The sequence below is a fragment of the Notolepis coatsorum genome, assembly GCF_963971535.1.
Source record: "Notolepis coatsorum genome assembly, chromosome: 19".
NCBI lineage: Eukaryota > Metazoa > Chordata > Actinopteri > Aulopiformes > Paralepididae > Notolepis > Notolepis coatsorum.
In genome coordinates this window covers 62858646-62886477 of record NC_140183.1, presented here as the reverse complement: position 1 = coordinate 62886477, position 27832 = coordinate 62858646, and the positions used below count along the sequence as shown (strand labels likewise).

At 45.7% G+C, this 27832-nt stretch overlaps 1 protein-coding gene across 1 annotated transcript; it reads right to left on the bottom strand.

Annotated features, from left to right (window-relative positions):
- Positions 1-440: 440 nt before the first annotated feature.
- On the bottom strand, positions 441-27112 carry LOC311246327 (rano class II histocompatibility antigen, A beta chain-like). Its single transcript, XM_084336478.1, has 6 exons — positions 27021-27112; positions 20167-20436; positions 18880-19161; positions 17412-17525; positions 1377-1403; positions 441-1277 (listed from the first exon to the last, which is right to left on the bottom strand). Exons 1-5 carry the CDS (start codon positions 27079-27081, stop codon positions 1378-1380), a joined length of 753 nt encoding a protein of 250 aa, XP_084192604.1. The 5' UTR covers positions 27082-27112; the 3' UTR covers positions 441-1277; position 1377.
- Between the last annotated feature and the right edge of the window lie 720 nt (positions 27113-27832).

Genomic DNA, 27832 nt, shown 5'->3' with positions numbered 1-27832 from the left:
AAAATCTGAATATATATTTTTAGAGCTTACCAATAAGAAAGTCGATGAATGTCCTCTTCTGTCAACCCAATCCACTGCGTACCATTTCGTGCCTGTCATCTGCCGGTCATGGATGGTACATCGTTCAGTCAGTGATTTTGGATGACATCGGGAGCTGCCCAGTCCATCATTCCAGATTGACGCCACACTGGGGTTCAATGCTATTGCTAACATTGTTAACGTGGATTATTTTTTACAGCTTCGTTTATGGGGCTATAATAACTGAGCTCACGTTGTGTCTTCTTCGTTGCCACATAACTAAGCATAAGAGCTGCAGTGTGTATGCGTGCCTGTTCTATATCCATTCTCGACTACAACGTGTATTTTATCTATTTCCCTGGCATTGATTTAACGCATTCTGTAGTGGATGTACACATAAGCGGCGAAACAGACGAAGAGAATCAAACTAGGGCTTTTAATTGATAAGAAAATGAAAAGAAAATAGAACCAAAAGCGACTCATAATTCCGAATGGCGCACGCGCAGAGAAGGCTCTGGCAGGCTGCTTGCTATACGTTCGAAGTGTTACATAATATGTCAAAAGAAACAAATACATGTCACTGCTTCTTTTGTTAATTAGTATTCAAGTGCTGACTTTTTATCAAATAATTTGTACATTCTTAAAAGCATTTAGGTTACAAATGTTAGACTAGGACACATTATAACTATCATTATTTCATGCTGAACAAATCCTTTATTAATCATTTACAAATTATAGTTGTATGGGGGGAAAACTAACCTTCGTACTGTCTTCTACTATCATGCACTTTTCCACAAAATAATCTTCCTTGCCTATATTACTACCTACTATACTACTAATATATCTCTTCTCTACTACTATGCACTCAACATTGCAGCACCCAAGTTTCAACACTGTTTGATGAACGTTGTTACTCAGCTGAAAGAGTTGTACCCTTCCTGCTGACTTGTACAGAAAAATCACTTTGGATAAAAGCGTCAGCTAATAAATGAGCTAAAAATGTTAAATGTAAATATAATGGTTTATAAATTATGTATATAAATTATTTGTTGATGATTAGTCCATCATTAACTAATGACTTAAACATGACTTAACTGATCATTATTATCAAGAGTTATCCAAAAATCGAATAATTTTATAGTTGACTAAAATAAGATGTGCTCCCCCTATAGGCTACTGTAGCCACTGAATGTCCTGGTAGACCTGATTAGGCCACCATCATGCAATTTCAGGAATCCCCATTGAGTTCGGCTTCTCCCCTGCAGGACACAGAGATTCAGTTAAAGAGTTGAATGATGTCCCACCTCGCTTACAGCATTAAGGCCAAACTGAGTACATTGTTGTATGTGAAGGCTTACCTTAACTTGCTGGTACCAACACCCGCCCTGTTTAAATACAAATAAATAAACAAGTTTCAGGCTACTAGTGTAATGGTCTATCCATATCTAATAAACTAATAAAGAAACTTGAACTATCAACTATCTATATATCAACATCTTTCACACCTGGGGCTTCCCAGTACAGCCAACGTCTTCTAGTTTTTCTAGTGATACCATGCCCTAAATTGCCCCTTGCGGGACTAATAAAGTTTTTTTGAATTGAATTAGAATTGAATTGAATATATAATTCTATGGTAAAATAATAGCCAATAATAATTATTTCTGCAACTTTTGTGTGCGCATGTGTGTGTAGGCCTATTTATCTGCATGTCCCTTGACCATCACAACACTGTAACCTATCATAGATCAAATCTGACTTTCCCACTAGGTAATTGACCTATCTCAAACCCTGCTCAAGACTCTCAACGTTTTCCTCAAGCAATGGTTGTGATTGGAGGATCAAGGAAAATAGGGCAGGGCTTGAGATAGGTAAATTTCCACTTTGTTTATTTGGTCATCCGATGCTCCGATTCTGATCTGGCCCCAGTGTGTACGCTGTTACTATGCACTGTGGCTGTTACTACGCACTGTGGCTGTTACTACGCACTGTGGCTGTTACTACGTACTGTGGCTGTTACTACGCACTGTGGCTGTTACGCCCTGTGGCTGTTACTACGCACTGTGACTGTTATTACGCACTGTGGCTGTTACTACACACTGTGACTGTTACTACGCACTGTGGCTGTTATTACGCACTCTGGCTGTTATTACGCACTGTGGCTGTTACTACGCGCTGTGGCTGTTACTACGCACTGTGACTGTTATTACGCACTGTAGCTGTTATTACGCACTGTGACTGTTACTACGCACTCTGGCTGTTACTACGCACTCTGGCTGTTATTACGCACTGTGACTGTTATTACGCACTGTGGCTGTGTTACTACGCACTGTGACTGTTACTACGCACTCTGGCTGTTACTACGCACTCTGGCTGTTATTACGCACTGTGACTGTTACTACGCACTCTGGCTGTTACTACGCACTCTGGCTGTTATTACGCACCGTGACTGTTATTACGCACTGTGACTGTTACTACGCACTCTGGCTGTTACTACGCACTCTGGCTGTTATTACGCACTGTGACTGTTACTACGCACTCTGGCTGTTACTACGCACTCTGGCTGTTATTACGCACTGTGGCTGTTACTACGCACTGTGGCTGTTACTACGCACTGTGGCTGTTACTACGCACTGTGGCTGTTACTACGCACTGTGGCTGTTACTACGCACTGTGACTGTTATTACGCACTGTGGCTGTTACTACGCACTGTGACTGTTATTACGCACTGTGGCTGTTACTACGCACTGTGACTGTTATTACGCACTGTGGCTGTTACTACGCACTGTGACTGTTACTACGCACTCTAGCTGTTACTACGCACTCTGGCTGTTATTACGCACTGTGACTGTTACTACGCACTCTGTCTGTTATTACGCACTGTGACTGTTACTACGCACTCTGGCTGTTACTACGCACTCTGGCTGTTATTACGCATTGTGGCTGTTACTACGCACTGTGGCTGTTACTACGCACTGTGGCTGTTACTACGCACTGTGACTGTTATTACGCACTGTGGCTGTTACTATGCACTGTGACTGTTATTACGCACTGTGGCTGTTACTACACACTGTGACTGTTATTACGCACTGTGGCTGTTACTACGCACTGTGACTGTTACTATGCACTGTGGCTGTTACTACGCACTGTGACTGTTATTACGCACTGTGACTGTTATTACGCACTGTGACTGTTACTACGCACTCTGGCTGTTACTACGCACTCTGGCTGTTATTACGCACTCTGGCTGTTATTACGCACTCTGGCTGTTATTAGTGACTGTTATTACGTACTGTGGCTGTTACTACGCACTGTGACTGTTATTACGCACTGTGGCTGTTACTACGCACTGTGACTGTTATTACGCACTGTGACTGTTATTACGCACTGTGGCTGTTATTACGCACTGTGACTGTTACTACGCACTCTGGCTGTTATTACGCACTGTGGCTGTTACTACGCACTCTGGCTGTTACTACGCACTCTGGCTGTTATTACGCACTGTGGCTGTTACTACGCACTGTGGCTGTTACTACGCACTCTGGCTGTTATTACGCACTGTGGCTGTTACTACGCACTGTGGCTGTTACTACGCACTCTGGCTGTTACTACGCACTCTGGCTGTTATTACGCACTGTGGCTGTTACTACGCACTCTGGCTGTTACTACGCACTCTGGCTGTTATTACGCACTGTGGCTGTTACTACGCACTGTGGCTGTTACTACGCACTGTGGCTGTTACTACGCACTGTGGCTGTTACTACGCACTGTGGCTGTTACTACGCACTGTGACTGTTATTACGCACTGTGGCTGTTACTACGCACTGTGACTGTTATTACGCACTGTGGCTGTTACTACGCACTGTGACTGTTACTACGCACTCTGGCTGTTACTACGCACTCTGGCTGTTATTACGCACTGTGACTGTTACTACGCACTCTGGCTGTTACTACGCACTGTGGCTGTTACTACGCACTGTGGCTGTTACTACGCACTGTGGCTGTTACTACTCACTGTGGCTGTTACTACGCACTGTGACTGTTATTACGCACTGTGGCTGTTACTACGCACTGTGACTGTTATTACGCACTGTGGCTGTTACTACGCACTGTGACTGTTATTACGCACTGTGGCTGTTACTACGCACTGTGACTGTTACTACGAACTCTGGCTGTTACTACACACTCTGGCTGTTATTACGCACTGTGACTGTTACTACGCACTCTGTCTGTTATTACGCACTGTGACTGTTACTACGCACTCTGGCTGTTACTACGCACTCTGGCTGTTATTACGCATTGTGGCTGTTACTACGCACTGTGGCTGTTACTACGCACTGTGGCTGTTACTACGCACTGTGGCTGTTACTACGCACTGTGGCTGTTACTACGCACTGTGACTGTTATTACGCACTGTGGCTGTTACTACGCACTGTGACTGTTATTACGCACTGTGGCTGTTACTACGCACTGTGACTGTTATTACGCACTGTGGCTGTTACTACGCACTGTGACTGTTACTATGCACTCTGGCTGTTACTACGTACTCTGGCTGTTATTACGCACTGTGACTGTTACTACGCACTCTGTCTGTTATTACGCACTGTGACTGTTACTACGCACTCTGGCTGTTACTACGCACTCTGGCTGTTACTACGCACTCTGGCTGTTATTACGCATTGTGGCTGTTACTACGCACTGTGGCTGTTACTACGCACTGTGGCTGTTACTACGCACTGTGACTGTTATTACGCACTGTGGCTGTTACTACGCACTGTGACTGTTACTACGCACTCTGGCTGTTACTACGCACTCTGGCTGTTATTACGCACTGTGACTGTTACTACGCACTCTGGCTGTTACTACGCACTGTGGCTGTTACTACGCACTGTGGCTGTTACTACGCACTGTGGCTGTTACTACGCACTGTGGCTGTTACTACGCACTGTGACTGTTATTACGCACTGTGGCTGTTACTACGCACTGTGACTGTTATTACGCACTGTGGCTGTTACTACGCACTGTGACTGTTATTACGCACTGTGGCTGTTACTACGCACTGTGACTGTTACTACGCACTCTGGCTGTTACTACGCACTCTGGCTGTTATTACGCACTGTGACTGTTACTACGCACTCTGTCTGTTATTACGCACTGTGACTGTTACTACGCACTCTGGCTGTTACTACGCACTCTGGCTGTTATTACGCACCGTGACTGTTATTACGCACTGTGACTGTTACTACGCACTCTGGCTGTTACTACGCACTCTGGCTGTTATTACGCACTGTGACTGTTACTACGCACTCTGGCTGTTACTACGCACTCTGGCTGTTATTACGCACTGTGGCTGTTACTACGCACTGTGGCTGTTACTACGCACTGTGGCTGTTACTACGCACTGTGGCTGTTACTACGCACTGTGGCTGTTACTACGCACTGTGACTGTTATTACGCACTGTGGCTGTTACTACGCACTGTGACTGTTATTACGCACTGTGGCTGTTACTACGCACTGTGACTGTTATTACGCACTGTGGCTGTTACTACGCACTGTGACTGTTACTACGCACTCTAGCTGTTACTACGCACTCTGGCTGTTATTACGCACTGTGACTGTTACTACGCACTCTGTCTGTTATTACGCACTGTGACTGTTACTACGCACTCTGGCTGTTACTACGCACTCTGGCTGTTATTACGCATTGTGGCTGTTACTACGCACTGTGGCTGTTACTACGCACTGTGGCTGTTACTACGCACTGTGACTGTTATTACGCACTGTGGCTGTTACTATGCACTGTGACTGTTATTACGCACTGTGGCTGTTACTACACACTGTGACTGTTATTACGCACTGTGGCTGTTACTACGCACTGTGACTGTTACTATGCACTGTGGCTGTTACTACGCACTGTGACTGTTATTACGCACTGTGACTGTTATTACGCACTGTGACTGTTACTACGCACTCTGGCTGTTACTACGCACTCTGGCTGTTATTACGCACTCTGGCTGTTATTACGCACTCTGGCTGTTATTATGCACTGTTACTACGCACTGTGACTGTTATTACGTACTGTGGCTGTTACTACGCACTGTGACTGTTATTACGCACTGTGGCTGTTACTACGCACTGTGACTGTTATTACGCACTGTGACTGTTATTACGCACTGTGGCTGTTATTACGCACTGTGACTGTTACTACGCACTCTGGCTGTTATTACGCACTGTGGCTGTTACTACGCACTCTGGCTGTTACTACGCACTCTGGCTGTTATTACGCACTGTGGCTGTTACTACGCACTGTGGCTGTTACTACGCACTCTGGCTGTTATTACGCACTGTGGCTGTTACTACGCACTGTGGCTGTTACTACGCACTCTGGCTGTTACTACGCACTCTGGCTGTTATTACGCACTGTGGCTGTTACTACGCACTCTGGCTGTTACTACGCACTCTGGCTGTTATTACGCACTGTGGCTGTTACTACGCACTGTGGCTGTTACTACGCACTGTGGCTGTTACTACGCACTGTGGCTGTTACTACGCACTGTGGCTGTTACTACGCACTGTGACTGTTATTACGCACTGTGGCTGTTACTACGCACTGTGACTGTTATTACGCACTGTGGCTGTTACTACGCACTGTGACTGTTACTACGCACTCTGGCTGTTACTACGCACTCTGGCTGTTATTACGCACTGTGACTGTTACTACGCACTCTGGCTGTTACTACGCACTGTGGCTGTTACTACGCACTGTGGCTGTTACTACGCACTGTGGCTGTTACTACTCACTGTGGCTGTTACTACGCACTGTGACTGTTATTACGCACTGTGGCTGTTACTACGCACTGTGACTGTTATTACGCACTGTGGCTGTTACTACGCACTGTGACTGTTATTACGCACTGTGGCTGTTACTACGCACTGTGACTGTTACTACGAACTCTGGCTGTTACTACACACTCTGGCTGTTATTACGCACTGTGACTGTTACTACGCACTCTGTCTGTTATTACGCACTGTGACTGTTACTACGCACTCTGGCTGTTACTACGCACTCTGGCTGTTATTACGCATTGTGGCTGTTACTACGCACTGTGGCTGTTACTACGCACTGTGGCTGTTACTACGCACTGTGGCTGTTACTACGCACTGTGGCTGTTACTACGCACTGTGACTGTTATTACGCACTGTGGCTGTTACTACGCACTGTGACTGTTATTACGCACTGTGGCTGTTACTACGCACTGTGACTGTTATTACGCACTGTGGCTGTTACTACGCACTGTGACTGTTACTATGCACTCTGGCTGTTACTACGTACTCTGGCTGTTATTACGCACTGTGACTGTTACTACGCACTCTGTCTGTTATTACGCACTGTGACTGTTACTACGCACTCTGGCTGTTACTACGCACTCTGGCTGTTACTACGCACTCTGGCTGTTATTACGCATTGTGGCTGTTACTACGCACTGTGGCTGTTACTACGCACTGTGGCTGTTACTACGCACTGTGACTGTTATTACGCACTGTGGCTGTTACTACGCACTGTGACTGTTACTACGCACTCTGGCTGTTACTACGCACTCTGGCTGTTATTACGCACTGTGACTGTTACTACGCACTCTGGCTGTTACTACGCACTGTGGCTGTTACTACGCACTGTGGCTGTTACTACGCACTGTGGCTGTTACTACGCACTGTGGCTGTTACTACGCACTGTGACTGTTATTACGCACTGTGGCTGTTACTACGCACTGTGACTGTTATTACGCACTGTGGCTGTTACTACGCACTGTGACTGTTATTACGCACTGTGGCTGTTACTACGCACTGTGACTGTTACTACGCACTCTGGCTGTTACTACGCACTCTGGCTGTTATTACGCACTGTGACTGTTACTACGCACTCTGTCTGTTATTACGCACTGTGACTGTTACTACGCACTCTGGCTGTTACTACGCACTCTGGCTGTTATTACGCATTGTGGCTGTTACTACGCACTGTGGCTGTTACTACGCACTGTGGCTGTTATTACGCACTGTGACTGTTACTACGCACTCTGTCTGTTATTACGCACTGTGACTGTTACTACGCACTCTGGCTGTTACTACGCACTCTGGCTGTTATTACGCATTGTGGCTGTTACTACGCACTGTGGCTGTTACTACGCACTGTGGCTGTTACTACGCACTGTGACTGTTATTACGCACTGTGGCTGTTACTATGCACTGTGACTGTTATTACGCACTGTGGCTGTTACTACACACTGTGACTGTTATTACGCACTGTGGCTGTTACTACGCACTGTGACTGTTACTATGCACTGTGGCTGTTACTACACACTGTGACTGTTATTACGCACTGTGACTGTTATTACGCACTGTGACTGTTACTACGCACTCTGGCTGTTACTACGCACTCTGGCTGTTATTACGCACTCTGGCTGTTATTACGCACTCTGGCTGTTATTATGCACTGTGGCTGTTACTACGCACTGTGACTGTTATTACGTACTGTGGCTGTTACTACGCACTGTGACTGTTATTACGCACTGTGGCTGTTACTACGCACTGTGACTGTTATTACGCACTGTGACTGTTATTACGCACTGTGGCTGTTATTACGCATTGTGACTGTTACTACGCACTCTGGCTGTTACTACGCACTCTGGCTGTTATTACGCACTGTGGCTGTTACTACGCACTGTGGCTGTTACTACGCACTGTGGCTGTTACTACGCACTGTGACTGTTACTACGCACTCTGGCTGTTACTACGCACTCTGGCTGTTATTACGCACTGTGACTGTTACTACGCACTCTGGCTGTTACTACGCACTCTGGCTGTTATTACGCACCGTGACTGTTATTACGCACTGTGACTGTTACTACGCACTCTGGCTGTTACTACGCACTCTGGCTGTTATTACGCACTGTGACTGTTACTACGCACTCTGGCTGTTACTACGCACTCTGGCTGTTATTACGCACTGTGGCTGTTACTACGCACTGTGGCTGTTACTACGCACTGTGGCTGTTACTACGCACTGTGGCTGTTACTACGCACTGTGGCTGTTACTACGCACTGTGGCTGTTACTACGCACTGTGACTGTTATTACGCACTGTGGCTGTTACTACGCACTGTGACTGTTATTACGCACTGTGGCTGTTACTACGCACTGTGACTGTTATTACGCACTGTGGCTGTTACTACGCACTGTGACTGTTACTACTCACTCTGGCTGTTACTATGCACTCTGGCTGTTATTACGCACTGTGACTGTTACTACGCACTCTGTCTGTTATTACGCACTGTGACTGTTACTACGCACTCTGGCTGTTACTACGCACTCTGGCTGTTATTACGCATTGTGGCTGTTACTACGCACTGTGGCTGTTACTACGCACTGTGGCTGTTACTACGCACTGTGACTGTTATTACGCACTGTGGCTGTTACTACGCACTGTGACTGTTACTACGCACTCTGGCTGTTACTACGCACTCTGGCTGTTATTACGCACTGTGACTGTTACTACGCACTCTGGCTGTTACTACGCACTGTGGCTGTTACTACGCACTGTGGCTGTTACTACGCACTGTGGCTGTTACTACGCACTGTGGCTGTTACTACGCACTGTGACTGTTACTACGCACTCTGGCTGTTACTACGCACTCTGGCTGTTATTACGCACTGTGACTGTTACTACGCACTCTGGCTGTTACTACGCACTGTGGCTGTTACTACGCACTGTGGCTGTTACTACGCACTGTGGCTGTTACTACGCACTGTGGCTGTTACTACGCACTGTGACTGTTACTACGCACTGTGACTGTTATTACGCACTGTGGCTGTTACTACGCACTGTGACTGTTATTACGCACTGTGGCTGTTACTACGCACTGTGGCTGTTACTACGCACTGTGACTGTTATTACGCACTGTGGCTGTTACTACGCACTGTGACTGTTACTACTCACTCTGGCTGTTACTACGCACTCTGGCTGTTATTACGCACTGTGACTGTTACTACGCACTCTGTCTGTTATTACGCACTGTGACTGTTACTATGCACTCTGGCTGTTATTACGCACTCTGGCTGTTATTACGCATTGTGGCTGTTACTACGCACTGTGGCTGTTACTACGCACTGTGGCTGTTACTACGCACTGTGACTGTTATTACGCACTGTGGCTGTTACTATGCACTGTGACTGTTATTACGCACTGTGGCTGTTACTACACACTGTGACTGTTATTACGCACTGTGGCTGTTACTACGCACTGTGACTGTTACTATGCACTGTGGCTGTTACTACGCACTGTGACTGTTATTACGCACTGTGACTGTTATTACGCACTGTGACTGTTACTACGCACTCTGGCTGTTACTACGCACTCTGGCTGTTATTACGCACTCTGGCTGTTATTACGCACTCTGGCTGTTATTATGCACTGTGGCTGTTACTACGCACTGTGACTGTTATTACGTACTGTGGCTGTTACTACGCACTGTGACTGTTATTACGCACTGTGGCTGTTACTACGCACTGTGACTGTTATTACGCACTGTGACTGTTATTACGCACTGTGGCTGTTACTACGCACTGTGGCTGTTATTACGCACTGTGGCTGTTACTACGCACTGTGACTGTTACTACGCACTCTGGCTGTTACTACGCACTCTGGCTGTTACTACGCACTGTGACTGTTATTACGCACTGTGGCTGTTATTACGCTTTGTGACTGTTATTACGCACTGTGGCTGTTACTACGCACTGTGACTGTTATTACGCACTGTGGCTGTTACTACGCACTGTGACTGTTACTACGAACTCTGGCTGTTACTACACACTCTGGCTGTTATTACGCACTGTGACTGTTACTACGCACTCTGTCTGTTATTACGCACTGTGACTGTTACTACGCACTCTGGCTGTTACTACGCACTCTGGCTGTTATTACGCATTGTGGCTGTTACTACGCACTGTGGCTGTTACTACGCACTGTGGCTGTTACTACGCACTGTGGCTGTTACTACGCACTGTGGCTGTTACTACGCACTGTGACTGTTATTACGCACTGTGGCTGTTACTACGCACTGTGACTGTTATTACGCACTGTGGCTGTTACTACGCACTGTGACTGTTATTACGCACTGTGGCTGTTACTACGCACTGTGACTGTTACTATGCACTCTGGCTGTTACTACGTACTCTGGCTGTTATTACGCACTGTGACTGTTACTACGCACTCTGTCTGTTATTACGCACTGTGACTGTTACTACGCACTCTGGCTGTTACTACGCACTCTGGCTGTTACTACGCACTCTGGCTGTTATTACGCATTGTGGCTGTTACTACGCACTGTGGCTGTTACTACGCACTGTGGCTGTTACTACGCACTGTGACTGTTATTACGCACTGTGGCTGTTACTACGCACTGTGACTGTTACTACGCACTCTGGCTGTTACTACGCACTCTGGCTGTTATTACGCACTGTGACTGTTACTACGCACTCTGGCTGTTACTACGCACTGTGGCTGTTACTACGCACTGTGGCTGTTACTACGCACTGTGGCTGTTACTACGCACTGTGGCTGTTACTACGCACTGTGACTGTTATTACGCACTGTGGCTGTTACTACGCACTGTGACTGTTATTACGCACTGTGGCTGTTACTACGCACTGTGACTGTTATTACGCACTGTGGCTGTTACTACGCACTGTGACTGTTACTACGCACTCTGGCTGTTACTACGCACTCTGGCTGTTATTACGCACTGTGACTGTTACTACGCACTCTGTCTGTTATTACGCACTGTGACTGTTACTACGCACTCTGGCTGTTACTACGCACTCTGGCTGTTATTACGCATTGTGGCTGTTACTACGCACTGTGGCTGTTACTACGCACTGTGGCTGTTATTACGCACTGTGACTGTTACTACGCACTCTGTCTGTTATTACGCACTGTGACTGTTACTACGCACTTTGGCTGTTACTACGCACTCTGGCTGTTATTACGCATTGTGGCTGTTACTACGCACTGTGGCTGTTACTACGCACTGTGGCTGTTACTACGCACTGTGACTGTTATTACGCACTGTGGCTGTTACTATGCACTGTGACTGTTATTACGCACTGTGGCTGTTACTACACACTGTGACTGTTATTACGCACTGTGGCTGTTACTACGCACTGTGACTGTTACTATGCACTGTGGCTGTTACTACACACTGTGACTGTTATTACGCACTGTGACTGTTATTACGCACTGTGACTGTTACTACGCACTCTGGCTGTTACTACGCACTCTGGCTGTTATTACGCACTCTGGCTGTTATTACGCACTCTGGCTGTTATTATGCACTGTGGCTGTTACTACGCACTGTGACTGTTATTACGTACTGTGGCTGTTACTACGCACTGTGACTGTTATTACGCACTGTGGCTGTTACTACGCACTGTGACTGTTATTACGCACTGTGACTGTTATTACGCACTGTGGCTGTTATTACGCATTGTGACTGTTACTACGCACTCTGGCTGTTACTACGCACTCTGGCTGTTATTACGCACTGTGGCTGTTACTACGCACTGTGGCTGTTACTACGCACTGTGGCTGTTACTACGCACTGTGACTGTTACTACGCACTCTGGCTGTTACTACGCACTCTGGCTGTTATTACGCACTGTGACTGTTACTACGCACTCTGGCTGTTACTACGCACTCTGGCTGTTATTACGCACCGTGACTGTTATTACGCACTGTGACTGTTACTACGCACTCTGGCTGTTACTACGCACTCTGGCTGTTATTACGCACTGTGACTGTTACTACGCACTCTGGCTGTTACTACGCACTCTGGCTGTTATTACGCACTGTGGCTGTTACTACGCACTGTGGCTGTTACTACGCACTGTGGCTGTTACTACGCACTGTGGCTGTTACTACGCACTGTGGCTGTTACTACGCACTGTGGCTGTTACTACGCACTGTGACTGTTATTACGCACTGTGGCTGTTACTACGCACTGTGACTGTTATTACGCACTGTGGCTGTTACTACGCACTGTGACTGTTATTACGCACTGTGGCTGTTACTACGCACTGTGACTGTTACTACTCACTCTGGCTGTTACTATGCACTCTGGCTGTTATTACGCACTGTGACTGTTACTACGCACTCTGTCTGTTATTACGCACTGTGACTGTTACTACGCACTCTGGCTGTTACTACGCACTCTGGCTGTTATTACGCATTGTGGCTGTTACTACGCACTGTGGCTGTTACTACGCACTGTGGCTGTTACTACGCACTGTGACTGTTATTACGCACTGTGGCTGTTACTACGCACTGTGACTGTTACTACGCACTCTGGCTGTTACTACGCACTCTGGCTGTTATTACGCACTGTGACTGTTACTACGCACTCTGGCTGTTACTACGCACTGTGGCTGTTACTACGCACTGTGGCTGTTACTACGCGCTGTGGCTGTTACTACGCACTGTGGCTGTTACTACGCACTGTGACTGTTACTACGCACTCTGGCTGTTACTACGCACTCTGGCTGTTATTACGCACTGTGACTGTTACTACGCACTCTGGCTGTTACTACGCACTGTGGCTGTTACTACGCACTGTGGCTGTTACTACGCACTGTGGCTGTTACTACGCACTGTGGCTGTTACTACGCACTGTGACTGTTACTACGCACTGTGACTGTTATTACGCACTGTGGCTGTTACTACGCACTGTGACTGTTATTACGCACTGTGGCTGTTACTACGCACTGTGGCTGTTACTACGCACTGTGACTGTTATTACGCACTGTGGCTGTTACTACGCACTGTGACTGTTACTACTCACTCTGGCTGTTACTACGCACTCTGGCTGTTATTACGCACTGTGACTGTTACTACGCACTCTGTCTGTTATTACGCACTGTGACTGTTACTATGCACTCTGGCTGTTACTACGCACTCTGGCTGTTATTACGCATTGTGGCTGTTACTACGCACTGTGGCTGTTACTACGCACTGTGGCTGTTACTACGCACTGTGACTGTTATTACGCACTGTGGCTGTTACTATGCACTGTGACTGTTATTACGCACTGTGGCTGTTACTACACACTGTGACTGTTATTACGCACTGTGGCTGTTACTACGCACTGTGACTGTTACTATGCACTGTGGCTGTTACTACGCACTGTGACTGTTATTACGCACTGTGACTGTTATTACGCACTGTGACTGTTACTACGCACTCTGGCTGTTACTACGCACTCTGGCTGTTATTACGCACTCTGGCTGTTATTACGCACTCTGGCTGTTATTATGCACTGTGGCTGTTACTACGCACTGTGACTGTTATTACGTACTGTGGCTGTTACTACGCACTGTGACTGTTATTACGCACTGTGGCTGTTACTACGCACTGTGACTGTTATTACGCACTGTGACTGTTATTACGCACTGTGGCTGTTACTACGCACTGTGGCTGTTATTACGCACTGTGGCTGTTACTACGCACTGTGACTGTTACTACGCACTCTGGCTGTTACTACGCACTCTGGCTGTTATTACGCACTGTGACTGTTACTACGCACTCTGGCTGTTATTACGCTTTGTGGCTGTTACTACGCACTGTGGCTGTTACTACGCACTGTGGCTGTTACTACGCACTGTGACTGTTACTATGCACTGTGGCTGTTACTACGCACTGTGACTGTTATTACGCACTGTGACTGTTATTACGCACTGTGACTGTTACTACGCACTCTGGCTGTTACTACGCACTCTGGCTGTTATTACGCACTCTGGCTGTTATTACGCACTCTGGCTGTTATTATGCACTGTGGCTGTTACTACGCACTGTGACTGTTATTACGTACTGTGGCTGTTACTACGCACTGTGACTGTTATTACGCACTGTGGCTGTTACTACGCACTGTGACTGTTATTACGCACTGTGACTGTTATTACGCACTGTGGCTGTTACTACGCACTGTGGCTGTTACTACGCACTGTGACTGTTATTACGCACTGTGGCTGTTACTACGCACTGTGACTGTTACTACGCACTCTGCCTGTTACTACGCACTCTGGCTGTTATTACGCACTGTGACTGTTACTACGCACTCTGGCTGTTATTACGCATTGTGGCTGTTACTACGCACTGTGACTGTTATTACGCACTGTGGCTGTTACTACGCACTGTGACTGTTATTACACACTGTGACTGTTATTACGCACTGTGGCTGTTACTACGCACTGTGACTGTTATTACGCACTGTGGCTGTTACTACGCACTGTGACTGTTATTACGCACTGTGGCTGTTACTACGCACTGTGACTGTTATTACGCACTGTGGCTGTTACTACGCACTGTGACTGTTACTATGCACTGTGGCTGTTATTACGCACTGTGACTGTTACTACGCACTCTGGCTGTTACTACGCACTGTGACTGTTACTATGCACTGTGGCTGTTACTACGCACTGTGACTGTTATTACGCACTGTGGCTGTTATTACGCACTGTGACTGTTATTACGCACTGTGGCTGTTACTACGTGTAGCAGGTATATATAATATACTGTTATGTATTCCACAAATAATCCCTCACGTTTTATTTTAATTTAATTATTATTATTTTTATTCTCAAAGTAGTTTATTTTGAAATCGTTGCGTTGTCACTTCCTCCCGAAGTGACGTATTTCCTTTTGTGCGTCCCTCTTCACGTTCAGTCTATACTGGATGTTTGAAGAGGTAAGATGGCTGCTCAGTGTCTGTAAATATGTTTCTGGTCTAAAAGAACGTATGATGGTCTAAATATTGTAAATAAGGTTTCGGGCAATGAACCGGTTGTGTATAATAATATCTACGTTAATGATGAGCAGTTGTGCACTTGTTGTAAAGAAATGTAACCGTGGTGACAAACCTTTGTATGAACACATGTTAAATGGGCTTGTAGTATGGACGAGGAGAGGTGTACAGGCCGCACCTGATAAATGTGACTGATATTTCCCCATTGCAGCCTGTGAGCTGTTGGTGCCATCTAGTGGACAAGATGTAAAACTATCTTGTCTGTTTGCTTGACAGGTAAATGAATGAATCCTATTGTTTATTTTGTATTATTTTATTGTATTGTTTCATTATAAATAATGTGTTATTTCAATGTCCAATTCAAAATGGCAGTCTATACTGCATGTTTGAAGAGCCTGTGAGCTGTTTGTGCCATCTAGTGGACAAGATGTAAAACTATCTTGTCTGTTTGCTTGACAGAAATAAATACTGAAATGGATCACGGCCTGTCTTCACTTCACATACACGACCGACATAGAGGAGTAGGCCTGAAACCGGCTACATACGCCCTGTGGCTGTTACTATGCACTGTGACTGTTATTATGCACTGTGGCTGTTACTACGCACAGTGACTGTTATTACGCACTGTGGCTGGTACTACACACTGTGGCTGTTACTACGCACTGTGACTGTTATTATGCACTGTGGCTGGTACTACGCACTGTGGCTGTTATTACGCACTGTGACTGTTACTACGCACTGTGACTGTTATTACGCACTGTGGCTGTTACTACGCACTGTGACTGTTACTACGCACTGTGGCTGTTATTATGCACTGTGGCTGTTACTACGCACTGTGACTGTTATTACGCACTGTGACTGGTACTATGCACTGTGGCTGTTATTACGCACTGTGGCTGTTACTAAGCACTGTGACTGTTACTACGCACTGTGACTGTTATTACGCACTGTGGCTGGTACTACGCACTGTGGCTGTTATTACGCACTGTGGCTGTTATTACGCACTGTGGCTGTTATTACGCACTGTGGCTGTTATTACGCACTGTGACTGTTACTACGCACTGTGGCTGTTACTACGCACTGTGACTGTTATTACGCACTGTGACTGTTACTACGCACTGTGGCTGTTATTACGCACTGTGGCTGTTATTATGCACTGTGGCTGTTACTACGCACTGTGACTGTTATTATGCACTGTGTCTAGTTCCAAGACATCACATCAGGAAATACACTAGGACTGCAGCTTTCTGTTGTTATGGTGTGGATTGACACTTTTCTGTCTCGTGACCCCGTTTGCTGCCTGTCTGAAGCTTCCCGGTTCACTCAGAACTGAACCAGAACTCCGACCAGAACTCCGACCATGGGACTTGGTGAGTAAGCCAATAATATTAGCAAGTATTTTAAATCACTTAAAAAACGGAACTATCCCTTTAATGTAAAACAAAACCCTGTGCTATGCTTTTAATGTTGCTTTGCGGTGGAATTTCACTGTAACCCTTTGCACTGCCCCCAAATAGTAATGAGTTGGAATGAAATCTTGTCTCTCACCAGTAGATCTCTTCATGTAGTAAGTTACCCCAGCTGCTAGACAACCAACCCCCAGCATCAGCCCTGCTGTCCCTAAGGCGATCTTATTCCTCTGTGATTCGGGCATCGTCGGATCTGAAAACATGGTTATAAGAAACTTTTCTTAATAATTTTAACATAAAGGCATGAATGCAACTCATCATGAAAGCGTTTCCCTTTCATCACAACCCAACACAATAGCAGCAATTCTTCCTCTCAGACTCCGATAGGTAGAGTTCCTCTGCATTGTGTAAAATCCCTTTCCTCAGTCACCACTACTGACAACTAGACATGTGATGTCGGTGACCAACAGCGGGTATATATCCAAACCAGATGATTATTGACCCACGGAGGAGGAGTGTACAGTACACACCTCTGTGTACATAGGTGAGACAGAGGTGGATAGGGTGAAAACCTTTAAATTCCTCGGTACCCACATCAGCAAGGACCTTACCTGGGCTCACAACACCAACAGATAATAAAAAAATCCCAGCAATGACTGTACTTCCTAAGAAGGCTGAGAAAATTTGGCATGCCACCCAACATTCTCAGCAACTTCTATAGAAGTACGGTTGAGAGTGTCCTTAACAGCTCAATCACGGTCTGGTATGGAAACTGCACTGCTAAGGAGAGGAACTGCTCAGTACATCTCTGGAGCGGCCTTCCCCTCACTACAGGACACTTTTACTCTACCAGGGCCACCAGGAGAGCACATAACATAATTAAGGACAGAACACACCCCCAGCACAGACTCTTCAACCTCCTGCCACCAGGCAGGCGATATAGGAGTCTGAAAGCCAGAACTACAAGACTGACAAACAGTTTCCTCCCATAGCCCATCAGGCTTGTGAATGCCAGCAAGGTCACGGGGTCACCAAAATCAACAGGCTTCTCCCTCTAGGGGTCATGAATGTGCACAGTAAATTAGAAAAGATTAGAACAAAAGGTATTCAAGATACACTTGTTCTAAAATTGAAGGTTTGGCCTGATGGTGGCGCTAGAAAACAGCTTTGAAAACAGCTGTTGTATCTGCCCATTTTAATCTTATGTACATTAGTTGCTATTGCATGTACATATATGTGATTTATTACACGTAGTTGTATATGTATATACATACCAACTATTCGCCTGTTTTATTCACCACCCATAGATCATCCATAGCAACACTATATTATCACCGACATCCAAGTTGGGGGATACCCCCTTGAACAGCCCATCTGAGGTTTCTCTCCTCCACATTGCCTGTGGTGCTTTTTTCCTATTGCTAGGTTTTTAGTGAGTTTTTCGAGATACACTCATTTGAAAACAGCTGTTGTATCTGCTCATTTGGACTATATTCATCTCTCCTGTGTTTCAAAGGAGACCCTGCCAGGGTAGCTCTGCTCTCCATTTAACTGCAGTACTCAACTATATCTGTATTCTACACACGCATGCACACAAACACACCTACCCCAGTCGTAATGCTTCGGTTCAGCGAGGCTGGCATGCTCCACCATACAGGTGATTTTATCTCCGGGCATGGGCGTGTACTCCAGGTGAGAGTGTATCTGGTAGAGCCAGTTCCCACTGGCCAGTTCCTCAGTGGAGGTCACATCCGATGTCACTTCCTTTCCGTTCCTCAGCCACGTCAATTTGATTGGTTTGGGATAGAAGTCATAAGCACTGCAGACAAGCATGGCAGGATGTGTGGAGCGGGCTGGCTCCACTGACCTCACCCTGAAGTAAGGCTCAGCTAGAGAAAGATACAAACCACAACATGATAGAAACTATCTAGCCTACTTAAAGGTGCTATAGATATTATTTTATGTAGAGTAATCATTTAAAAAAAAACGTTTAGAAAGGTAAGGAATAAAAGTATCCCCCCCCCCCCCCCAAAAACACATTTAAAAAATGTTTGTGAGTCCAAAATTAATGTTGTTGTTTACATGTCGTGTGCATGTATCTGCTCCCTATTTCCCCATGTGGAAAGCCCCTGATTGTATAAATTACATGCTGTTACTCTAGTCTAGTGAGACTTTGAGACATCTACCTTTAACTACAGATAACACATAATATGTCTCACATTTGACTCGTACAATGTTAATTAATGCATTGTGTCAGTGCAATGAGATGCAATTACTACGCTTCTTGCAGGATGACATGAAAATAGAAGAACTAAGAGCTCATCTCCAAGGCAATTGACCATATTCACACAGCAGACATTTAGCTCATGACATACAAGCAAAATAGCCACTGTGTGAATATGGTCAATTGCCTTGGAGATGAGTTATGAGTTATCCCCTCTTTTTCCCGATTTTTCTCCCATCCCACCCTTCCTGGTTGTTGCGTACTTTCCCCTACTGTTGGTCCGAGAGACCGGAGACTGTCACATGCTTTCCTCTGACGCATGTGCAGCCTGCCGGCAGGCCAGCCTGGCCGCGCAGGTTCTCACCGGGGAGAGTGTAGCGTGTGGGAGGCCGCACTATCTCTCCCTAGTTCCTACCCTTGCTGAGAAGGCGCCCCGACCGAACTGTAGGGGTCGCTGTCCACAACGCCCAGGACCCACCCTTCAGCTTTCCCACCCTCTAATACTGCCAATTGTATTAGTGTGAGAGGCCAGCCAAGCTGATAGCAACGCCGGGAGCTGGATTCTAACAGGCGAATCCAGCGTCTCCGGTGTTGGTGACGAACGCAATCTCCGCTACGCCACCTGACCCCCTGAAGATGAGTTCTTAGTTACCATCACTACCAAATTCACCTGTTAGATTTCCCAAATACTTGTATGCCATAGGGACGTCACGTTTGGCATTCTCGAAATCCTTCCTCTTCCGCTTCATTATGTTTGCGTTTCTGTTGAGGCGATTTGCAAGGTCTTGTGATTTCTCTGTGTTACCCGTGTATTCCCCCAAAGTGCTGTTGTATTGTCCAAGAAACAGCTTGTTAAAGTAGTACTGCTCTAGGTACAGGAGATCATGACCGTCGCTGGAGGTGGCCTGATAACGCAGCAGGCCACATGCAAATAAACAATCTGTAAGATGAAGGCAACAACAGTGATGCATGTCAATAAGCAAGCAGGGAGCATACATTCATCCAAATGGAATATGACTCTGATATTTTGAGCTCCGAGCCTTGACATTTAGCCTTTATCTTATTTTTATACCAACGCTCGTTTCCCTATGCTTTTTCTTTTGTTGTTGTTGTTCTTAGCTCTATTTTATTTAATCTTATGTACCTTAGTTGCTATTGCATGTACATATATGTGATTTATTACATGTATATGTACAGTATATACATACCAACTATTCACCTGTATTATTCTCCACTAGGGATGTCCGATATTATCGGCCTACCGATATTGGCATAAAAATGTGATATCGGAAAAAATCAGTATCGGTTTTCAAATATATATATATTTTTTTCCATTTATTTTATTTAACCTTTATTTACCCAGGCAAGCAAGTAAGAACAAATTATTATTATTTATTGTCAAAGTATGCATAATGTTGTGTTAATTACACGACAAGAGATATGTAATGTTAATTACCTGAAATTATTGGTAAAAAAGCCAATATCGAGCATCCCTATTCTCCACCCATCGATCATCCATAGCAACTAGGGATGCCCCGATCACGTTTTTTGCCACCGATAGCGATCACCGATCGTCGTGAGCCATATCGGCCGATACCGATCCGATACCGACCGTTTTTGATTAAAAACATTTTAAAAATTATTTTATATAATTTTTGATTTATTTTTTTATAAAATATATATATTATATAATTAGACTTGTACTTGTATTATCTGCGAGACATCGCCACCACGCAAAAAGCTCCACTGTCTGTGTGTACTCTAGTAGCCTCCAGCTACGGCCAGGATTCTCCGGAGCTGCAGCTGGACCTATACTCGAGTAGCCTCGAGCTACGGCCAGGATTCTCCTGCGCTGCAGCTGGACCCTATTGGTATAACGTTACTGTGCTCAGCAAGCCCTTTGATTGATTGATTGAAAAGTTTATTAACAGATTGCAGAATGGGTACAGTACAGTACATCTCAATACATACAATTGTTAAGGGGATGCAGACCAGAGAAAGACTTTCGTCTTGTTTCCACCAGGGTCCCCCATTTTCAATTCATCATAACATATATGACATACATGACATACAGATAGACAGTACTGCTACATCTATACATTTATGACATATCAGATTTGCAAATACAGTACTGTTTGTGATACAAAAGTGTCCAGAAAAGGAGTGTATATACATTTGGCGTAGAAACTGTACATTGGAGGAGGTTGGTGGGGTGGGGTTGGGTGGGTTGGGTGAGGGCTGTACATTGGAGGTGGGGGGGGGGGGGGGGGGGGGTTGGGTAGGGGACATACACACATTTTACACTGTACATTGGAATGTTGACAAAGCCTTACTTGGTCATTTACTGTACAACTAGGTTAGGACATTTGTAGGGGCCAGTTTCGAATTGCAGTCTCACGTAGGTGTTTTTTGAGAGTGTTTTTGAAGGTGGGTAGTGATTCACATTCCTTTACAGCTTTAGGCAGGGCGTTCCACATTGATGTGGCATAATTGCGAAACGTGTTTAGTCCCTTGTTTGAGCCGAATCTGGGTTTTACATGATTTGTGGAGCTCCCTCTGGTGTTGTGATCGTGGTATTCACTGACCTTTGGGAAGTATTTTGACATGTACATGGGTACCTTGGTCGCGTAGTGTATCTTGTAGACCAGGCCCATTGCAAGTTGCTGTACTCTGTCGTCTACTCTAAGCCATCCTAGGTTGTCAAAGTGGGCAGGGGTGAGGTGGGTTCTAGGAGTCAGGTCAAGTAGTAGTCTGACTAGCTTGTTTTGAGATGTTTGTAATTTGTTTTTTAGTGCCTTTGAGGTGCTTTGGTACCATGAGGTGCAAGCATAGTCGTAGTACCCTTGAATGAGTGCTCCTGCTAGAGTCTTCAGGGTATTCTTGTTTACCAGAGAGGAGATCCGGTACAAGAATCGCGTTCGTTGGTTGACTTTTTTTATTACATTGGATGCCATTTTGTCACAGGAAAGATTAGCCTCTAGGATGGAACCCAGGTAGGTAATTTCATCTTTCCTTGTGATAATATTGTCACCCACTGTAACCGAGAAGCCGTCGGTCTTGCTGAGTTTGTTATTTGAACCGAAGAGAATGGACTCTGTTTTGCCCATGTGTAATGATAGTTTGTTGTCGGCGAGCCATATGCAGATTTTGCCTAGTTCCGAGCTGAGGGCTTTTTCAACCTGTAACTTGTTCTTGTCAGAGACCAGCAGGGCTGAGTCGTCCGCAAACAGGAACAAGTTGCAGTCACAAGCTGACGACATGTCATTTGCATAAATTAGGAATAGTAGCGGTCCTAGTATGCTTCCTTGTGGAACACCACAGCTCACTGTGAGGGGGGGGGATAGGGTACCGTTTACTTCCACCATCTGTTCCCTCCCCTCCAGGTAGGATTGTATCCAGCTCACTGATAAACTATCAAAACCAATTGCTTTTAGCTTGTCAATCAGAATGGTGTGATTGACAGTGTCGAAGGCCTTTTGTAGGTCCAGCATGACCATGCCGCAGTATTTGCCCGCGTCCACCTCTTGTTTGATGTGGTCGTTCAAGTAGAGAAGGCATGTGTCAGTGGAGTGGGATGTTCTGAAGCCAGATTGGAATTCGTAGATTAGATTTTTTTCCGCGAGGTACTTTTCGATCTGTTCGTATACTATTTTTTCCATGACTTTCGAGATGGATGTAAGGATAGAAACAGGGCGGTAGTTACCCGGGTCTAATTTGCTGCCCTTTTTGTGCAGGGGTGTTACTCTCGCAATTTTGAAGTCCTTGGGGACGTGTCCCTGTTTTATGGAGAGGTTTATTATGTGTGTGATGACTGGGGTGATGGCTGCTGCTGAGTCTCTGAGGAATTTGGAGGGGATGTTGTCATGGCCAGTGGCCTTGTTTGGTTGGAGGGCGCTCAGTTTTTTGAGTACCTCATCTGTAGTTACTATTTCCAGTTTGAAGTCGTCTTTGTGGACGCCTAGGTTCATGTAGTATGCTACTATGTGTTCTACCCCATACTGCCCTGAGTGGGAGGGTAGTTTGTTTACCAGTGTTGTGGCTATGTTTGTGAAGAAAGTGTTTAAGTAATTGGCTACATCCAGCTTGTCTGTGATGAGCGTGTTGTCCGTCTTTATGTTTATGTTTGAGAACCTGGTTTTGAGTTTTTTACTGCAGCCTAGTTGATTGTTGAGTAATTTCCAAAGTTCACGTGGTTTATTTTTGTTTTCCTCGGTTTTGTCATTGATGAAATTTTTTTTTGCAGTTTTGATCATGGAGTTTACGTCATTTCTTAGTCTGTTTCTTTCTAGTTTGAGTTCAGTCACGTGGTCTTGGAGTTCACTGCTCGTGCTTTTGGTAAGCTTTGACTGACTTTTACGAAACTCAGAGCATTTTTTGTCTCTGGCTTTCATAGCGGTCAGTATTTCAGTGTGCATCCATGGCTCAGCGCGATTTTTTACCCTGGTGGTTCTTAGGGGGGCCATTTTGTTTAGTATTGATGAAAATTTGGTTTTGAAGCCAAGCCAAGTTTCTTCAACCAGTGTACCATTGAGTTCATCTGACCAGTCCAGACTCTCCAGTTCAAGGTTAAAGGCCTCGCTAGAGTAGGTTTTGAGGTCTCTAGATGTGACTGTTTTGTGACAGCCAGCCTTTAGTTTTAGCTTTTTGCGGGTACAGAATATCATGTAATGATCACTTAACCCGCATGCTATAACCCCTTTACTGGAGATCTTGGACTTGTCAGAGGTCAGTATGAGGTCAATGGTAGTCTGAGTTGATTCACATATCCTTGTGGGTTGGGTGATTAGTTGGCTGAGGCCGTGCAGATCACAAAACCTATTGAAGGATTTGAAGACGGGTGCATTTTTTTGTTGCATATCCGTGTTCCAATCCCCAATAAGAATTTTTTCCGCATCCTCAGCTCCAGCTAAGCACACATCCAAAGTATCATAAAATCCAGTTTGATCTGGCGGTCTGTATATTGTGCCGACTAGAACAGATTTTGCCCTTTCAAATAAAATTTCCACCCATACGGTTTCAATTGTCTCATGATGAAGGTCAGTACGGGTAATGAATTTGGTGTCCTTATGTATGTACATACAAACACCACCTCCATACTGGTTTCTGTCATTACGGACTATAGTATAGTTCTCTATTTCTATTTCAGGGTCTGTTACAGATGGATCAAGTTTAGTTTCAGTAAAGCATATTATGTCTACCTTACCGCTCATAAACAGGTTTCTTAATTCGTCCAGCTTATGCTTAATGCTGTTTACATTAAGGTGAAAGATGTGTAGTCCGTTTTTATTAGCTGTGTTATTGATGTCTTCGAGTTCCAGGTAATGGTCTTCTGGTGCTGCTGTGGGGGAGGGAGGGGGGGGGCTTTGTTGTTGTCTCCGTGATGTGTTGGTGTGTGGGGAGGGGGAGTCCTTTGTCCTGTATTTTCTGGCGGCAACCTTTTGTTCTCCTGGGCTGGTAAACATAGCCAGCCTGGCCAGGTTGGCTAGTTTCTCAGGCGATTTGTCCGTGGGGTTGCCGGTTGGGGGGGCTTTGTTGACGTGGGTGGGAAGGGGGGAGGGGGGGGTCGGGACCCGCGCCGTGCTGGTACAACAAAGGACTCGGTCCAGAGTCCTTTGTTCCTGGTTTTCGCCATTAGCTCCGCTGGCTAGCCGGCTATCGGGCGTCGAGATGTTTAAATCCCGCGTCGGGATGGTCGTCATGGTTTCGACCCTCGGTTCACCTCCTCTCGTCTCTGCCTCACGTGTACTCGTCTGCTGCGGCGTCATTTGGGAAGAGTTGCCGTCCGCGCAGTGGATGTAGCCACAGGTTGAGTTGTTGATATTGGTCGCGATGGTAACCTCCCTCGCTTCTTGCGCTGCCAGACCAAGTCTTCTCGCCTGAGTTCTGGTCAAGACCGGGCCTGGGTTTAGATGAATGTCTCCCGAGAGTAGCAGGATAAGGGACAAAAAGGTCTTTCGGTCCATTCTGCCATTCGGGGGTCTGTTCTTTCTTTCAGGATTGGCCGTTAATGTTGCGTGAACGGTCGCTGTCCCCACGGCCAGGTGCTTATGTTCCGTGCCGTTTTGGAAATAAAAGTCGCTGTGTACCTCCTTTTCTATTTTTGCTCTTCTCTCCTCTTCTGTCTGGTTATGCTTCATCGAATACGCGTCGAATCAGTGTTATAAGACATTGATATCAGGAGCTATCTGTAGCTACTGCTAGCCGGATATATAACGTTAATACAACGCCTCAGTGAATTATTTAGTTCAATGGGACATTTCGTTTTGAACAGTGAACTAACTTGCGCTAACGTGAGCTAACAGAGTATCATACACGTCTCTACTAGACTATTGCTGGAGCATTTGTTGATATCAGGAGCTATCAGTAGCTAGCCGGCTAGATACCGTTCGGTTAGACAATGCCTCATCATGTATTAAACTAAAAGTGAATAGTTGACTGGGTCATTTTGTAACGGTAGCTAACGTTAGCTCAGGGAGACGCCGTCCTCCCGTCCCACTAGACTAGACCCGTGTTTACATGCGTGCGGGAGGGGCTGGAGGATGAGCAGACGCGCACCACTGTGTGCAGCTCCCGGTGTCTGAGACAGAACTCAGCGAGTGAGATCGGTTTTGACGATCGGCGAAAATAAAGCATTATCACCGATCACCGATCGGCGATCGCATATTTATACTGATTATCGGCCAATAACGATCGGTGGCCGATCGATCGGGGCATCCCTAATAGCAACACTATATTATCACCGACATCCAAGTTGGGGGATACCCCTTTTAACAGCCCATCTGAGGTTTCTCTCCTCCACATCGCCTGTGGTGCTTTTTTCCTATTGCTAGGTTTTTAGTGAGTTTTTCCTTATCTTCATTGGGGAATGGCTGGGAGTGTTGCATATTTGGATTTTATGGTGGATCTTTGTTCTTGATTTATTGTGATGTTTCTTCTTGACTTGTTTAATTTAAAGAAGACTTGTACAGCCCATGGGGGCATTACCTTGTGATTTCAGGCTTTACAAATACATTTGATGTGATGAAGACTTTATTTCAGACTCAAGGTCCATACCACACACAACAACAAGAATACAACAACAAAAGAAACAATTTGATTTGATTAGAGTTCCACTATAGCTCTCAAGTGAGTGCAACAAAAGTCATCAGGACCAGTGCTCTTGGAACTTTGGGAAGAGACTGTAAACTGTAAACAAGAAGTACAATCTCAGGCACTAAAAAAATCCCCCCACTGCGGACAGGACATTGTTTGTTTCAAAGGTAAAAAACAACATACTTATTCTAATGAACTCCAGCTAATTGTATTTATGTATTAGGGGGAGGGGCTAGGGAGCATTACCCCCCCCCCCCCCCCCCCTGAATGCTGTATGACATTTGAGCCCCCCCTGAGAGGAAACAATGAACTATATCTGTAGTATTGGATTAAAATGGCTCTGTATAATTCACACACTGATCGAATTGGACTAACACATTCATTTAGCCGTTTCTCTAATAATGTATATTTTAAACCAAAATATTCACTCACCCACTCCAGGTTGCGATATGAGCAGCAACAGGAGGCTGGAGTAGAGACTCAGAGCGGACATGTTAACTTGTGCAACAGCGAGATAGCGATGAGGAAACTGGACTGGAATGAGGAACAACTAGCAAATTGAGCGTTGAGGGTTTGACACCTGGGGAGGTGTGGCTCTACACATCATGGTTAGGCTGTTTGTTTTTTGTCAGATGAAAGGGGTTGCTGGGGAGTGACCTGGTTTATTTATTATTTTCTTTTATCGTGACCCTCCGCAGAGCTGTATTTTTCCGTGACCTTCCCTGCGTAAAGGGGGAGGGGAAATGCGTGACCCTCCCACCATCACAAATAACCACCATGTTTTGTTATATTCCCAATAAAGGTAGCATTGGAGAATGTAATGAAGGCAAACTATAGATTTTCCAAAAATACATTTAAACAACCCCACTTGAAGTTGACACCACAATTTTGGCAATACGTTAAAGTGAGTCCACAACCAGTGGTGGAAAGTAACTAAGTATTTTTACTCAAGTACTGTACTTAACACTTTAACTGCCGGAAGACGTGTTTAGGCGTCCTTCCCCGCAATGCTCAAGTTACCGAAGACGCCGTAACTCGTCTTTGATATCAATATTTCAAAAATCTGTGATCGGATTCATATTTCCCATCCGCTGGCCTGAGACCCACCAAAAAGCCCCACTAAACCCTCTAGCGGTTCAAGAGCGCCATCTGGTGGCCGATCGGCGCAATCGCCAAACAGGAAGTTACTTGGACGATGTGCTGTTTACCCATATTACTTCCGGGCACTCGGTATATGTCCCGGC

Bases quoted from the DNA above. Each gene is read 5' to 3' on its own strand.
- LOC311246327 (XM_084336478.1), bottom strand. From the start codon at position 27,081: ATGTCCGCTCTGAGTCTCTACTCCAGCCTCCTGTTGCTGCTCATATCG. The intron at 20,437-27,020 runs GTGAGTGAATAT...TTCATCTTACAG, and splicing joins CATATCGCAACCTGGAGTGG to ATTGTTTATTTGCATGTGGC. The intron at 1,404-17,411 runs GTGAGAGACAAG...GTATTTAAACAG, and splicing joins CTACATGAAGAGATCTACTG to GGCGGGTGTTGGTACCAGCA.